Source organism: Peromyscus californicus, unplaced genomic scaffold (assembly GCF_007827085.1).
Source record: "Peromyscus californicus insignis strain IS unplaced genomic scaffold, ASM782708v3 Scaffold_4__1_contigs__length_199733344, whole genome shotgun sequence".
NCBI classification, from domain to species: Eukaryota; Metazoa; Chordata; class Mammalia; order Rodentia; family Cricetidae; genus Peromyscus; species Peromyscus californicus.
In genome coordinates this window covers 6,335,753-6,351,584 of record NW_026294562.1, presented here as the reverse complement: position 1 = coordinate 6,351,584, position 15,832 = coordinate 6,335,753, and the positions used below count along the sequence as shown (strand labels likewise).

Here is a 15,832-nt window from a genome sequence, read left to right as displayed (position 1 = left end):
TCTCCTGGGTGCTCTATAGGCCTTGTGCTTGGGTGTCTTATACCTTGAGCCCTGGCTCATACACTGCCTTTTCATGACGATAAATCCAAGGGAGCAAAAGAGGGAAACGTATTTTGTTCCAGTTGTGGGTGTTGAAAGCCAAGTGTTGTAGGAACTGTTGGATAGATAGTTGCTGTGTATCATGGGCCGAGTGAGTGGGTGGCTTGTCTGAGTGCTGAGGTCACCATTTGGTGTTCCTTCCGTACCTGTACTGGTAGACTGAGGGCAGTTTTCTGAAGGATTTCCATTAACTGCTGTTATTTACTCATAACTTTTGCAACACTACCTTAGGTGTGGCTAGGGGTTCAGGCTTCTTGAATATTGTTTTTCTTCAGAACCTCCTTGGACCCTTAGGTAGTTCAAGGGCATTTTGAATCTCTGGGAAGGCAGAGACTTCTCTAGAGGGCAGCCGAAGAGCCTGACATTTGGATAATACTTGGTGGTGGAGCCATGTACCAGAGGCAGCAGATTTGGGGGTTTCAAGGAGGAAGTTGTCCCCCATTGCACAGCATTCTTTTCCTGGGGTCGACATGACTGGGACCTACAGAGCTGCTCCTCAGTTTTCACTGTCTCTTGTTCTCCTTGTGGTCAGAATGGCTAACTGTCTCTGTGCCGTATGACTTGTAGGTGCTGCAGGCTGCTACCATAGTCTCCATCTCCGTTTCTACAGCTTCTAATGCCTCTCTTTCTTTATCCTTTTCTCCTTCCTTCTCTTTTCTTTTCTTTTCTTTTTTTGGTGTCAGATCCCCTGGAACTAGAATTACAGACAGCTGTGAGCTGCCATGTGGGTGCTGGGAATTGAACCCAGGACCTCTGGAAGAGCAGCCAGTGCTCTTAACCACTGAGCCATCTCTCCAGCCCCCTTCTCTTTCGTTTTATATTAGCTGTTTCTTTCAGTTTCTTGCCTTTCATATGAAGATACTGACTTTAGATGCAAAGCATCCAATCAGTACACTTCTTCCTTCTGGTTAGTGGGATGACTATAAATGATACAACCGGTCAGTTGTATGGGGGTCTTGATATATTTTTCCTCTTCAGAACTACTATTTGTATTTCTTTACTCTCTGGAGACATTTTGTTTGCTTGATAATGAGAAAAAGCTGGTCTCTTTAGGATTGAGGTTCTACCATAACTAAGCCCTCATGGAGCTTGCAATACTTTATTATTAGTAATATAAAGATTTGAGTCTAAAATAAACATTTTTGTTTGTTCAAAATGTTCAGAAAGTTGAATTATTTAGTTTTAATGATATCTTAGATTATATGTTGTTCTTTTGATGAGGAAGCTGACAGAAAAGCTTGATTTTGATTTGACTGCTAGGATGGTTGTAGTAGTCTGTGGACACTGTACTTACTGGACTTACCATGTGTTCTACTCTTCAGTGGCTACATGAGTGTCGTGAAAACAGAATGAGTATATGTGGTCCTTATTCTTGATTCTAATAAGACATATTTTACTTTACAAGAAATAAATACTTACAGAGGTCTACACTCTCCAGTCTTACGTGCTGAGTAAGACTGGAGTCCAAGTAGAGTGATATGATGAGAAAGAACTGAAAAGAATACAGCCAGGGAAGGAAGAGGCCAAATTGTCACCCTTTCAAGATGACATGGTCCTATTTGAAAGATCCTAAAGACTTCTCTAGACAGTGCTTAGATCTAGTGTGCACTCGCAGCCAAGCAGTCGGATACAACATTACTGTGCAAAAGTCAGTCAATAATGAATGAACTTATCAAGAAAGAGATCAAGAAAAAAAATTCCCATTTACAGTTCTTCAAAAAAGAAAAGAAATAAGAACAAAACTACCAAGGAAATGAGACCTCAGTAATATAAACTTTATGACACTAAAGATGTTGAAAAAGAGAACCAGGAGATGACAAACCTTTCCATGCTTACAGATTGGCAAAATTAATATTATGAAAATGGCTATATTTTTGCAGATTATCTACATGTTTAGTTTACTCTCCATCAAAACCCCAGTGCCATTCTTCATAAAGCTAGAAAAAGCAATGCAGAATTCATATGGAAGCGCAAAGGATCCCACGTAGCCAAAGTGATCCTCAGCATAAACACCAGTGCGTGGAGCACCATGAAACCTGATCGCAAGTGATACTACAGAGCCATGGTAACTAAGGAGTATGGGGACTGGCACAGAAACAGCTGTGGAGACCACTGGAATGGAACCCAGAAACAAACTCACATAACTACGCCACCTGTTTTGTTTTACATAGGTATCAGAAACACCCATTGCAGAATAGGCAGCCTTTACAGCAAATAGTGCTGTGAAGACTGCATCCCACGTGTAGAAGAGTGAAAGTAGATGCTTCCCTCTCATCCTACACAAAAATCAGTTGAAAAGGAACCAAAGAACTTTGTGTAAAGCTTGAAACTGCTACGGCAAGCGCATTTATCTTTATTTATGTGTATGTGAGCACATACATGTTTGTGGGTGCTCACAGAGGCCAGAAGATGGTGTCAGATCACCTGAAGCTGGACTCACAAGAGGCTGCAAAGTTACGTGGCAGAGAGTCCAGCAATCAAACTCATGTCCTTGGCAAGGCAGCCAGTAAGCTCACCTTGAGCCATCTCTCCAGCTGTGAAAAACACTGTAAGATACAGGCCGAAGCAAGACCTTTCCTAAGGACTCTAACAGAATATAGCTCCAAAGACTGACAGATAAGATTACAGGAAAGTGAAAAACTTCACAAAGCAAAGGAGATAATTACCAAAGTGAAGAGACAACCTACGGGTCGGGAGAAAAATCTTGGCCAGCTATACTTCAGGTGTGTCGGGGGGAGGCTTAGTGTGTAGGAAATGTAAAGAACTGTAAAAACTAGGCACAAGAAAACAGATCTTCCAGTCAAAGAAACAGGCTGGTAGAAAGTGTTTCACAATCTTCCCATCAGGGAAATGCAAGCTAAAGCCCTAGAGGTCCCGTTTTTCTGTCAGTAGCTCACATCCAAGGGTGAGGACCCGGGGAGTGGCAGATGCTGGAATCTCAAGAAGAGGCAGGAGGAGCAGAAGTTTAGAGGTCATCTCCTCGGGTATACAGTAAGTTCAAGGCTAGCCTGGGCTATATTAGACACTGTCTCAAAAAAAATTAAAAAAGCAAACCAAACCAAAAGGTAACCAGTATGGCAAGGATGTTGGAGAAAGGAACGTGTTCACTGTTGCCGTGAATGAAGACTACAGAGGAGTATGGAAATCAATACGGAGGGTTCTTAAAACTCTCCAAGTGGAAATGCCAAATGACACAGGTATGCCACTGTTGTGTATATCCAAGGGACTTCTATGTCCTGCCAGAGATACTTACATACCCACATGTCCACAGTAGATAAGACATGGAAGCTACCTGAATGTCCACTGACTGACGAATGGATAAAGAAATGTGATGCATACATAATGGAATTATATTCTCCTGTAAAGATGGAATCATGACATTTGCAGGAAAGTGGATGGGACTGGAAACTTAAGTAGAAGAAGCCAGACTCAGAAAAACAGAGACTTTTTGTTTTTGCTACACAGATCCTAGATGGAGAGAGAAGGTGTGTGTGTGTTGGGGGGTGGGGGTGGGGGCGACAATAAACTAGGAAGGTGACGGTGAGCAGTGGAGAGTTCTTAAGGGAAGGAGAGAGAAAAAAGGGTGATTGAATGCATGTGACATGAGAGAAGAGGAGAAAAATGGAGGAGGAAGCTGAGCAGCCAGAGGGAGACAAGGGGTGGGGACAAATGACAGCAAAGTGTTTGGAAATGCCTCAGTAAACCCACTACTTCGTATGCTAACCTCAAAAACTAAAACGCAAAGGCAGAAACAGTGATGCCGTCAGAGACTTCAGTGCCTTGATAGTGATGATTTCATTTCTTGCCACACAAGCCTGGGGACCCAAGTTTGGAAACCTAGCAGTCATGTAAACAACTGGGCTAGGTTGTGTATGTCTAAACCTGGCACTGGGAGGTCAGGGAAGGGAGATAGGCAGATCCTTGGAGCTGGCCAGCTATTCTAGCCAACTGGTGAGCTGCTGTGGGATGGTCTGTATGTCAAGTGTGTTGCTGATTGGTCAATAAATCACTGATTGGTCAGTGGCCAGGCAGGAAGTATAGGCGGGACAAGGAGGAGAATAAAGCTGGGAAGTGGAAGGCTGAGACAGAGAGACACTGCCAGCCTCCACGATGAGAAACAGCATGTGAAGATGCCGGTAAGCCACGAGCCATGTGGCAAGGTATAGATTAATAGAAATGGATTAATTTAAGCTGTAAGAACAGTTGGCAAGAAGCCTGCCACGGCCATACAGTTTGTAACCAATATAAGTCTCTGTGTTTACTTGGTTGGGTCTGAGGGGCTGTGGGGCTGGCAGGTGAGAGAGATTTGTCCTGACTGTGGGCCAGGCAGGAAAACTCTAGCTACAGTGAGTAATGGGTTTAGTGAGAGACTCTAGCTACTTTTTAGGAAATTTAGCAAAAGAAATATAAAGCATAATGTTAAAATGATTAATGACAGTGGAAAAGAAATCCTGCTTTTGGTTATACATTGATAGAATGAAAAGCAGTCTCAAAGTGGTCTCACCTACATTCATAGCATTTTTATAAGAGCAGCTAACATGCCACTGATGGGTAAACTGACACACTAAATGTCTCCTTAGGAAGGGATATTAGGCCTTCACATTTATGATGAGCTATCTCAGTTACTTACACGATCACTGTTTGAAAAGAGCTAATTAAAAGTATCTCCTTTTCTTATAAAAGTACATATCTTAATTACAATTTCCTGTTTGGTCCATCTGTATTCTACTATAGTTATTCAGTCTTCACCAGTAGACGCTAGGTGATAAGCTTGTGTTGGCCATGATGTGTTGGAATGCTCTCAGAGGCAAAAACATCTTTTTTTTTTTTTTTTTTTTGCTATCTTTTTCTGTGGATGTTATTGCCATAGTCTGGGCCAATTTGCTCTTGTTCCTGGTCTTTCCTCTTTTAGGGGCATGTACAAATTAGCTTCCTCTGCTGCCTTGTAGAGTGCTTGCTCTATTTCTTTGTAACTATTACTATAGTTACTGTCAACCTAGTGATACAGTGCTTTAAGCACATTATAGGGATTACTCATTTAATTTTCATGACTGTCCTAGGAAAGAGATTATTCTTAGAGGTGAGGAAAGATGAGGCAGAGGGTCATTAAGACCTCCGTTGAGGCCCCCATGACTGGTGAGTAGTAGCCTGCAGTGTGAACATTGTCTCACTGCGAAGCCTGGACTCTGAACCGTTATTGCATGTCTCTCTCAGCACCTATTAAACTCTCAAGTGCTGTATCCAAAGTGTTACAGGGTGACAGATGCTAAAGCATGCCCTGCTGTGATTTCAGTGAGCAAGGTGCAACTAACATATTGCCGTATCCATTAGTGCCTCATCAGTGTGGTTTTAACGTGTAAGAGTTAGGCTGGCGGCCGAGGTCACATGTTGGTTGTATGTGATTTTCCTAATTAGGAAAGACTTTCTCAGAGGAATTTCCTTATATGACCAAGCCAGGCTGCTGCTTCACAGGTGAGCCACGGGAAACAATCTCCCATCTTTCTGGAGAGTCACAGTGAGAAGACCAGATCAGGTTGCACCGAACAACGGGCTGATCCAAGGAGGACAAGTTCATGAGAGTGTTTTAATTAACGCACAATTCTCAACAAAGCAAGCAGACAAGTTCATGAGAGTGTTTTAATTAACGCACAGTTCTCAACAAAGCAAGCAGCTTAGCAGCCGCTGCCATTCTCTCTGCTTCCTGAGCCAATCAGGATGCAAGCACTAAAGCATTTCCAGTGTTACTTGATCGTCATCAGCCAGCACCGTAGTTCTGCTTCCTCAGCTGCAAATCCAGGACTTAGAATCTAATTCTTTTAGCGTTAACCATTTGGGCGAATAAAGAATATGCATGTGGCCCGAACTGACCTACTCTGGTGATGGGATGGCCAAACACCCTAATTGTCGTGCTAGAAACCCCATCCAACGTCTGAGGGATCTGGATGCAGAGATCCATGACTAGGCCCCGGGTGGATCTCTGGGAGTCCAATTAGCGAGAATGAGGAGGGTTTATATGAGCGAGAATTGTTGAGACCAAGGTTGGATAAAGCACAGGGACAAATAGCCAAACGAATGGAAACACATAAACTATGAACCAATGGCTGAGGGGTCACCAACTGGATCAGGCCCTCTGAATGGGTGAGACAGTTGATTGGCTTGATCTGTTTGGGAGGCATCCAGGCAGTGGGACCGGGTCCTATGCTCATTGCATGAGTTGGCTGTTTGAAACCTGGGGCCTATGCAGGATCGCTTGGCTCGGCCTCAGAGGAGGGGACTGGACCTGCCTGGACTGAGTCTACCAGGTTGATCTCAGTCCTCGGGGGAGGCTTTGCCCTGGAGGAGGTGGGACTGGGGGGTGGGCTGGGGGAAAAGTGAGGGGGGCCTGAGGGGGGAGAATGGGGGAATCCGTGGCTGATATGTAGAACTGAATTGTATTGCAAAATAAAAATAAAAAAAAAAAAAGAATATGCATGTGATTCACTTTTTTCTCTCCCCACTTCAGCTTGAACAGATGGATTTGGAAGTCCGAGAAATTCCACCCCAAAGTCGAGGAATGTACAGCAACAGAATGAGAAGCTACAAGCAAGAAATGGGAAAGCTGGAAACAGATTTTGTGAGTTTGGTTCCCCCCTCTGCTCTCTTCAGAGTGTGAAGCTGGCACTTGTGCTTCATTTCTTTGCTGTTTCCTCCCCAGGCCTTAGTCAGCATTAAATACACAGTCTCAGAGCTCCTGCAAAAGATGAACACAGGTTTGTTTAGGAAGATGACAGGAATTAGAGGTGGCAAATGATGGGAGTTGGAGGACATGGCTCTCAGCTAGATCCAAGATGCTCAGTCCTTGAGTCAGCATAGTACTTACTAGTATTTAGCATTGGTTACAATTCTTTTCTAGTTCATGGGGCTGAGTAGATGGCTCAGGGGGTCAGCTGCCACACAAGCATGAGGACCGAGTTTGGAAACCCAGCAGTCATGTAAACAACTGGGCAAGGTGGTGCGTGTCAGCCTTCTGAATATGCTACAGCATAGCAGGTCCTTGAGGACCCGAGGCAAAAGGAAAGAAGTCACGCCCAGAAGACAGATGAGGTGTCCATCCTCTTGTACAAAGTTTCCAGAATGGTCAGACCCAGAAACAGAAAGTAGAACCGTACTTGCTGGGACGGGGCAAGGAGAATGGAGAGCTGCTGGACGTGTAGACTTTGCATTCTATAAGAAGTGGGTTCAACAGCTCCGTACTGTGAATTTGTCTAGCCTCGGTTTGCTAGGCACCTAGAAGGACCTAGAGTAGTACATTCTATGTCATTTGGATTTCACCACAACTTTAGGACTCAGAGAAATACACTGATAAAATACTGTGAATGATAAAGAGATAAAGTAGTATATGCAATGGTAACAATTGTTCTGTATAGATGGGCATAGCAAACTAGGATTTCAATAAACAAATTAAATTTCATACTCTTCACATTTAAAGTAAAAGAACATGCAGGTGAGGAAAGAATTGTCCCTTACCTGTGAGTGACACAGTTACGTTTTGTCACACAAATCTGCTGTGTTTGTGAATCTGGGTAAAGAATTTATAAGGATCCTTCTGTGTCTGGCTCCCCCTTAGTTTTTTATTTGGAAAGTACACTTCTAGACTGCATTATACCTTCCTACCAGTGGCAGTGGGATTCAGGGAAATGCTTCTGAGCTCGGAAGCATTCTGACTTACATCTCAGTGGGAAATTCCCTGAGAAGGAAGAAGGCTGCATTAGTCACTGTGTTAGTCAGCTATGGTGAGGGACGGTGAGAGGCTGCTGAGAGCTGAGAGGTGGCAGGTGAGGAGGAAAGGCAGATTTGGCTCCAAGTGGCAGAGGACTCCATCTGTGGCTATTAGAACATCGTGCTGAAGCAAAACAGTTCTTTGTGGTGGCCGGGTCAAAGAGAGAAAGGAAGTAGCCACTGTCCCCGTCCCCATCCAGGACATCCCGCACTGCCAGACTTCCTCACAGGCCCCATTTCCTAAAGACTCCGCCTTCCAGTCGGGCCCTGACAGACAGCCTACTAAGCCTTAATGTGTGAGCTTTGGGAGGGACATTGAAGTTCCAAACCATAAGTCACTCTGATAGAAATGCCACTGTGTTCCTATTTTTAAAAAAGGCACACGCTGGGTGGTGGTGATGGTGGTGGTAGCGTGGGGGTCTATGATGGTTCCAAATGTCATTGTTTAGTTCCTGTGTTCCACTGGGTCAAATCTTCTCCAACTGCTCTTTGAGAGGCTGACTTCTCTTGCAGAAGAAATTTGGGATAGGAAGAAAATGACACTGATTTGATAATTTGTGTCCTATATAGTGCATTAAAAAACAGAACTTGTCAACTCCAATTTATACTTAGAAAATTCTGGCCTGGCTTTTAATCCCAGCACTCAGGAGGCAGAGCCAGGCAGATCTCTGTGAGTTCAAGGCCAGCCTGGTCTACAGAGCAAGATCCAGGACAGGCACCAAAACAACACAGAGAAACCCTGTCTCGAAAAAACAAAAACAAAAACAAAAAAGAAAATTCTAAGATTACTGTCCAGTGATAAGTAACGATAACAGTAAAATATCTGTAGGGATTATTCTTAATTCGCTTATCTCATTTTTATGGAATACTTTTGCAGAAATTTTTTTTCTTTTGAGTGCTTCCCCCAACACCCCTAAAACCCAGCAACAAATGTATCATTTAGGAGAGCTGTCTTAACAGAAGGCCACAGTCTGGAGGCCAGAAAAGGTGACCCCATTGCAAGGCTTCTCTCCTGTCTGTGGATGGCTTCTTCTTGTCCTTACAACATCTCCTTGCACATACTAGTGACCCCATTGGAATTTAATCTCCTCTTAGAAGACCAGTTCTCTGAAGTACCTCTACATGCTGTGTAATGGGAACTAGGGCTTCGGCATGTAAACTTGGAGATACAGCTCAACCCAGAATCCCGACTTTCATTTCAACCTTTTCATGTTAGATGTTAAATTACCCAGAACCCCGACTTTCATTTCAATGTTTTCATGTTAGACGCTCTTACCCAGAACCCCGACTTTCAATGTTTTCATGTTAGACACTAAATTACCCAGAACCCTGCGCTTCATTTCAGTGTTTTCATGTTAGACACTAAGTTACCCAGAACCCCGACTTTCATTTCAGTGTTTTCGTGTTAGACACTAAATTACCCAGAACCCTGAGTTTCATTTCAGTGTTTTCATGTTAGATGCTAGATTACCTCACTTCCATAGCTTCCACATCACCTAACCCAGTGTTTAATCTACTTGTTTCCCCAAGGAGATTAATTTTGGGTAGACTCCTTTACTTTAGGTATTTAGAAGTTATATTTTTGGATGAGTGTTCCTTTCTCTGTTATATTTTCTACTATGAAGAAAAATGGAACCAACAACCGTGAACTTAAATGTCATTTCCTATGACGTCACTAAGTAATCATGTTTACGTATGTAAATACTCACTGTTTCAGCTTGCTTCTCTTGTCTGGAAACATTCACCAGTGCTTTTTATTCATGTATTTACTTACCTTTTTTTTTTTTTTTTTTTTATTTTGAGGGAAGGGTTGGTCTCACTATGTACCTCTGGCTAGCCTAGAACTTACTATATAGAACAGGCTAGCCTTGAGCTCACAGAGCTGCTCCTGCCTCTGCCTCCCAAGTGCTGGGATTAAAGGTGTGCTCTACCATGCCTAGTATTAAAACACTTTTTAAAAATGTGCACTAGTAGTTTGCTTTCATGTATGTCTGTGCACCACTTGCATGCCTGGGATCAGCAGAGGAAGAAGAGGGTGTTGGATCCCCTAGAACTGGAGTTACAGACAGTAGTGAGCCACCATGTGGTGTTGGGAACCTGGGTCCTCTGGAAGAGCAGCCAGTACTCTTAACCACTGAGCCGAGCCCCTAGCCAATCCTTTTTTATTTTTAAGATTAAATATGTTCTAATTGCATATTAATAGGGTTCACCGGAGCATTTCCATGCATGCATATACCCACTGTATAGATCAAGTCTGCCCCCTCTCTGCCCATGACTACTGTTCCCCACACTACCACTTTTTTTTTTTTTTTTTATACCTAAAAAGCCCCTCTTAATTTCTTTTGCCTCCCTTTGCCCTTTCCTGACTCTGGTGACCACTGTTCTACTTGTGTTTCTATGGATTGACATCTGTTTCCATAAGTGAGTGAGGACATGTGACATTTGTCTTTCTGCTCATCTCCCACTGATAGCTCATAGTGATTGGCTGTAGACGAATTTCTAACCGGTCTTATTAAATAAGGAACACTGACCCAAATATAGGGGTGGAAGCCTTAGAGATCAGGGAAATAATGATAGCCACCAACCTTACCTCTCCAGCTCTGCAGCTACCAAAAGGGGGGCTACTTCCTGTCTAACCTGCACCTTTATTACTTTGTTGTTCTGCCCTCTCATTGGCTCTTAGCCCAGCTACCTCACTTTCCTTGCCACTGCCTGTCTGTACAGACCTCCAGGTCTCTATGGTTGGTACTGGGATTAAAGGCGTGTGTCATCACACTTGGCTGTTCCCTAGTGTGTCCTTGAACACATAGAGACCCTGCATGCCAAGTGATTGAATTAAGGGCGTGTGCTACCACTGCCTGACCTGTGTTAATGGCTTGCTATGACCTCTGATCTCCAGGCAAACTTTATTTATTAACATACAAATAAAATACCACCACATTTCAGCACAAATAAAATATCACCACAATTGGCAGTTTGTAAAGTTCTTTAACATACAGTCTTTCATCTCACGTTATGGTCTCTAGACAGAATGGTTGTGGATTACTGGTTTCAACATACAACCATAGAATCAAGGAGGCTCAGATGGATTACAGGTGTTCATCAAGTCTTCTTTAGCCCTACTGTATGCTAGGCCCTGTCCTAAGTTCTGGAATACAGCCTGAATTTGGATCAGCATAATGGTGTTGTTTTTGTGGAGTTGAAACTCTAATATGGACCTTGGAGGGGACTCCTGAGAAGATGAAAGTGCAGGTGTGTCATGTTGCTCTTGGAATTTATGTTGTCAGTATTGGTGTGAGCTTCCCTAGGGCTTGAAAAACAAGATGTGTGAAGCAGTTAGTTCAGGAGTTAACAGGTAAGAGCGGTTCAGTTCCTGGGAGAGAGCACACGAGGTTAGCAGAGAAAGGCCATGATGTCAAAATATTCAGAGAAAATGAACCAGTGAAAGGAGAAAAACAGTGAGCCGAGCGTTGTTTTTTCCCCCTTCAAATTTAAGATTGTTTCTTAACAAAACACAATAAATAAACCCCATTGAAGTTGTTTTTTTAAAGTTACAAACATGTATAAGATGTTTGGCCAAGACTCAGTAAATAGCAAGGAATTGGAAAAGTGTGTGGTGAACCAGGGACTAAAGATCTGTTGAGCGCTTGGGACAGCTGATGTTGCATTGTGATGCTAGCTCGCACCATCTTGTGGTTGACTTCTGTGGTTGCATTTTTTTCTTGTTGCAGAGCTGAGCTTCCTTTAAGACAGCACACTCCCACAGCAAGGAGGGTCAGACTGTGATGGAGTTGGAAGTGACACTCTGTCCCCCAGTCTAAGTCCACTCCTCTCCCAGGTCAGGGTGCCAGAGTGCTGTCCTTTCCTGTCTGGCAGGCCATGTGATGTGATTGTTAGTCCAGCTCCCAGAGCAGAGCTGCCTGCATCAGAGAGAGGCACTTCTATTGACAGTCTCCGCAGTGAGGCTGAATGCGCCCAGAAATCCAGCTGCCTGCAGACCGCTGGAGTCGGTCCCTTAGGTCAGGGTTCAAAGGATGGTGTGAAACAGCTGGAAGCTTTTACTGCTGTTACCTGTGCTGTCTCTTTTCACAGGTGGCAGACAACTTGAGTGTCTGTGGACAGCCAGCCTGCACACATCTTCTTTTTAAAGTCTGGGACTAAAGAAGTGGGAATGAGAAAGAGGAATGTAAATTTTTTTTTTCTTCAAAAGGTGAAGAACTTGATGCTTCTGTTTACATTCTGTTTCCTTTTACTTGTGGCTGCCCAAGATAATCTTTGTGGGAACTGTAGGAAACATTCAAAGCATGTTTAGAAGTATGGCTGGTCTCAGCTTTAATATGTAGCAATTATCACATACTTGAACCTTCTTGCAGGAACATACATGTATTCTAGCAAGAAATACAGGAGCTAATGTGATGGTGAACATTACATGTAAAGTGTAGACTTACTATACTTGAGAGACCAAAAAGCAAAACAGGCCCCTAACTTGTACAGGCCTGTACCCTAGCAGCCCACTTCCCTTTTTTTTTTTTTCCAGACATTGAAGACTGTTCTTAAATTGACTGATCTTTTAAAATTTGCTGTTTTAAGTAGGTCATAAGACTGCTATATTTGCTTTTGTAATCAAACTTACTCACTCTGTGAAAAGATGACTAGGACAGCTGCAAGACATGTGTTAAAGTCAGACTCTGCCTACACAGACGGAATACATAGAATCTTGTGGGTTTGCCTTGATAAGCATAGGGCTAATGTGGTTAGGGGCTGTGTCTCAGGAGTGCTCCCGTGTGCAGTCCTGGCCTTACATTGGATGCCAGTACCTAAATAAAAAGCCTCTTTGTATTAACATGTATCTGTGGTCATGATGAATCCCTGAGCAATACCAGACTGGACAGGACCGTCTGAGCAAAGAACCTCCCCTTCACCATGTACACATAACATGTCTACTGTTTACAAAGATTATACTTCTTCATTCTGTATAAAAATAGCAAAGGATTCCAAAAGATTTTGAAAAGCAAAGAAAAGTAGACAGAAGAACAAAATCACCTTAGACCTATTGCTCCAGGAGGGTCAGGTTTTACATTTTGGATGGTTGTTTTCCAATTTCTTCTTTCCTTTGCATAACTTTCCATAATAATGCTGTCATACCATCCACATTTTAAAAATGTATGTTTTAATATTTACATTTTTGATATCTATAAATTCTAGATCATTTTAACTGGAGCATGTTATTTATTCAGTGATGTTAACTTTTGTTGAAAACCTGTATGTTACTATTTATTTCCTTTACAACTTATTGTGCTGCAGTGAACATATTCGAAGGAGCTTTTAATCAGGATCATTTCTAAGAAAGCACATTAGTAACGAGTATCTAGTTTTGCAGTTCTTAATACCACTTGGCAGGTTTGTGTTCTGGACCCTTCACACACTTCTATTGTAGATCATCAGATCATTTCTGTTCTGTTTCTCCTCCATGTTAAAATGTACCAACCATCGGTAGACTGGGGCTGAACATTTAATGTGTATTGTTCATTGAACTCTCAAACAATTGTAGGAGAAAGAGACTGTGATTTCGGGGTTTCGAAGACTCCAGGGTGTAATGCCACTGGGATTCTTTTCTAAGGTACCCCCTTTAGGGAGACACACTGTAGATGTATCCAACCTTCTTATTAAATAAGAAACACAGAACCAATGCAAAGAAGAAAGCCAAGAGGTCAGAGCTAAGAGCTAAAACCTTACCCTTCCTCCTGCGGTGGTCCTACCTCTCCGAACCAGAGCTACCCCTGTGTTAAAGTCTTTATATAGAGTTCCTGTCCTGCCTTCTCATTGGTTGTAAACCCAACCACATGACCGCCTTCTCACAGCCTGTCTGTATAGGCCTCCAGGTTTTCCATGATTGGTATTAAGATTAAAGGCATGTGTATCCAATAATGGCTGTATCCCTGAACACACAGAGACTTACCCAGCTCTGCCTACCAAGTGCTGGAATTACAAGCGTACGCTACCACTGCCCTGCTTTCCTATGGCTTGCTAATAGCTCTGACCCCCGGGCAACTTTATTTATTAACATACAAATAACATTTTAATACAAATAAAATATCACCATAACACACAGTGTTGACAAGGCTAGCAGACGTGTGTGGTTCCCAGAGCTGGTTGAACTTTGAACTCATTTTACATTTTCAATATTTCTTAATCAGAAACTGTCGACTGTTTCTTTTAGGCATTTGTACATGCTTGTGACCTTTCAGGGGAAAGGCAGTGGTCTATTTAGATCGCACACACATGTGTGTACATATGCTTCTCCTTAAGAAGAGGATTTTGTCAGTCCCCTCAGGGAAAATGATTAGAAAGCTGTCATGCAACCTGCCATCTTTGTTTGTAAGAGTCTTGTTTAGACTCTTAACCTTGGGAACTCTGCTTAGAGGGCCTTGTTGATTTCAAAGATGAACACAGAAAGTGAACCAGCATGGTAGGAAGACACCAAAAGCCTGCTTTCAGCTGGAGTTACTGCCCTCTGTGAGGCGGGCCGCGCCCTGTGTTGCTCTGTTTTGCCACCAAGAGGATGGAAGGCTCGTGCTCTTGAGCCCGCCCCATCATGTGTGCTGGAGGGAAGTAGGTCCTGAGCTAAGCGTTGAAAGCGTTTTCCTGTTGGACCTACCTGCTGCTGACTTTGAGGTTGGCCTTAATAGATTTTCTTCATCTATGAAGCTTTAATACTTTTCCAGTGTGACTGATTTTATGACAACCACCTCAGTCTTGAGACTGTTGACTTTAGGTACTGTAGGCCTCTATTTTTGTGAAAATAACTTCCATATTCACTGAAGCCATGGCATAGGTCACGTGTGCCCTGGTACAGATATGTGTGTACCCACATATGCATCCTGTGTAAACTTACCTTTCTGTGGTCTTAGAGTCTAAGATGGGCTTTGCTGTTTAAATGAAAATTTTCCTTACGTAACAATGCTTTCTTAAAAAAATTAAAATTATGTTGTCATTTAATCATTTTATGATTAAAGGAACCCATTTTTTATTCAGGCTTTATAATGTTTTGATTTTTCTTTTTCTTTTCTTTTTTCTTTTTTTCTTTCTTTTTTTTTTTTTTTAGTTTTTCGAGGCAGGGTTTCTCTGTATAGCTTTGCACCTTGATTTTTCTATGTAGCTAAAGTATGTATTTTTTAGAGAAAATGCTAAATTGATGTGTGTGTATGTATGTGTGAATGTGTGTATGTGTATGTGTGTGTGGTTTATTGGTTTTAGAAGTCTTCTTAATTATCCTTCTTAATGGCAAGCTACTTTTAACTTTTTTTGATGTTTACTTGTACTCGTGATCTCACTAGAAAATAAGAGAAATTTTTATATAGAGAGATTAACTATGAGCCTGTGACAGATTTGGTTTTCTCATTAGTCACTAGGTGGCACTGTTTGTTTGCAGAGTGCCATTAAAAAAAAAGGAGAAAAAAAAAGAAAGGAAGCATCTATGGTAGTAACAGAAATTACTGCCTCATGAATAAAATATTTCTGATGGGATTTGCATTTCTATATTGGCTGAAGACACTGTGTTGAATGTTTTATTAACCAGCCCAGTGCAACTGTCAGCCTATTAAAGAGAGCCAATGGTCCCTGTTTAGAGAAATAAACTAAATAAATCCAATTCGTCAAATTGTGTTCCTGGCTGTTTACTTTACATTCTTTTGATGTACAGTTTATTTTAAGTTAAAGCCACATTGGTTTAAAAATTAATGGGAAAATGTTATTTGGTGTTTGGAACATGAGGAAGTTAATTGCCATAGTCAAAAAGCCATCTCTGTCTTAATGTTAAATTGTTTGCTCATAAATAGTAAACTTTTCACCAGTTGCTTACAAACTGTGTCGTGGTCAGAAGTCATCTGATTGATATTCTGTAACTGGATGGCCAGAGACTGCCGTCGCCATCCGCACACTGCTTCGTCTCCCTGGCATCAACCTCATATGCTTT

At 42.4% G+C, this 15,832-nt stretch overlaps 1 protein-coding gene across 7 annotated transcripts in view; it reads left to right on the top strand.

Annotated features, from left to right (window-relative positions):
* Positions 1-15,832, top strand: part of Vti1a (vesicle transport through interaction with t-SNAREs 1A) — a 318,582-nt gene that overhangs the window by 5,496 nt on the left and 297,254 nt on the right. For all 7 annotated transcript variants that reach the window (XM_052762508.1, XM_052762507.1, XM_052762511.1 and 4 more), the window contains exon 3: positions 6,602-6,712. In XM_052762508.1, the coding sequence (XP_052618468.1) occupies positions 6,602-6,712 (111 nt within the window). The remainder of the gene's footprint in view (positions 1-6,601; positions 6,713-15,832) is intronic.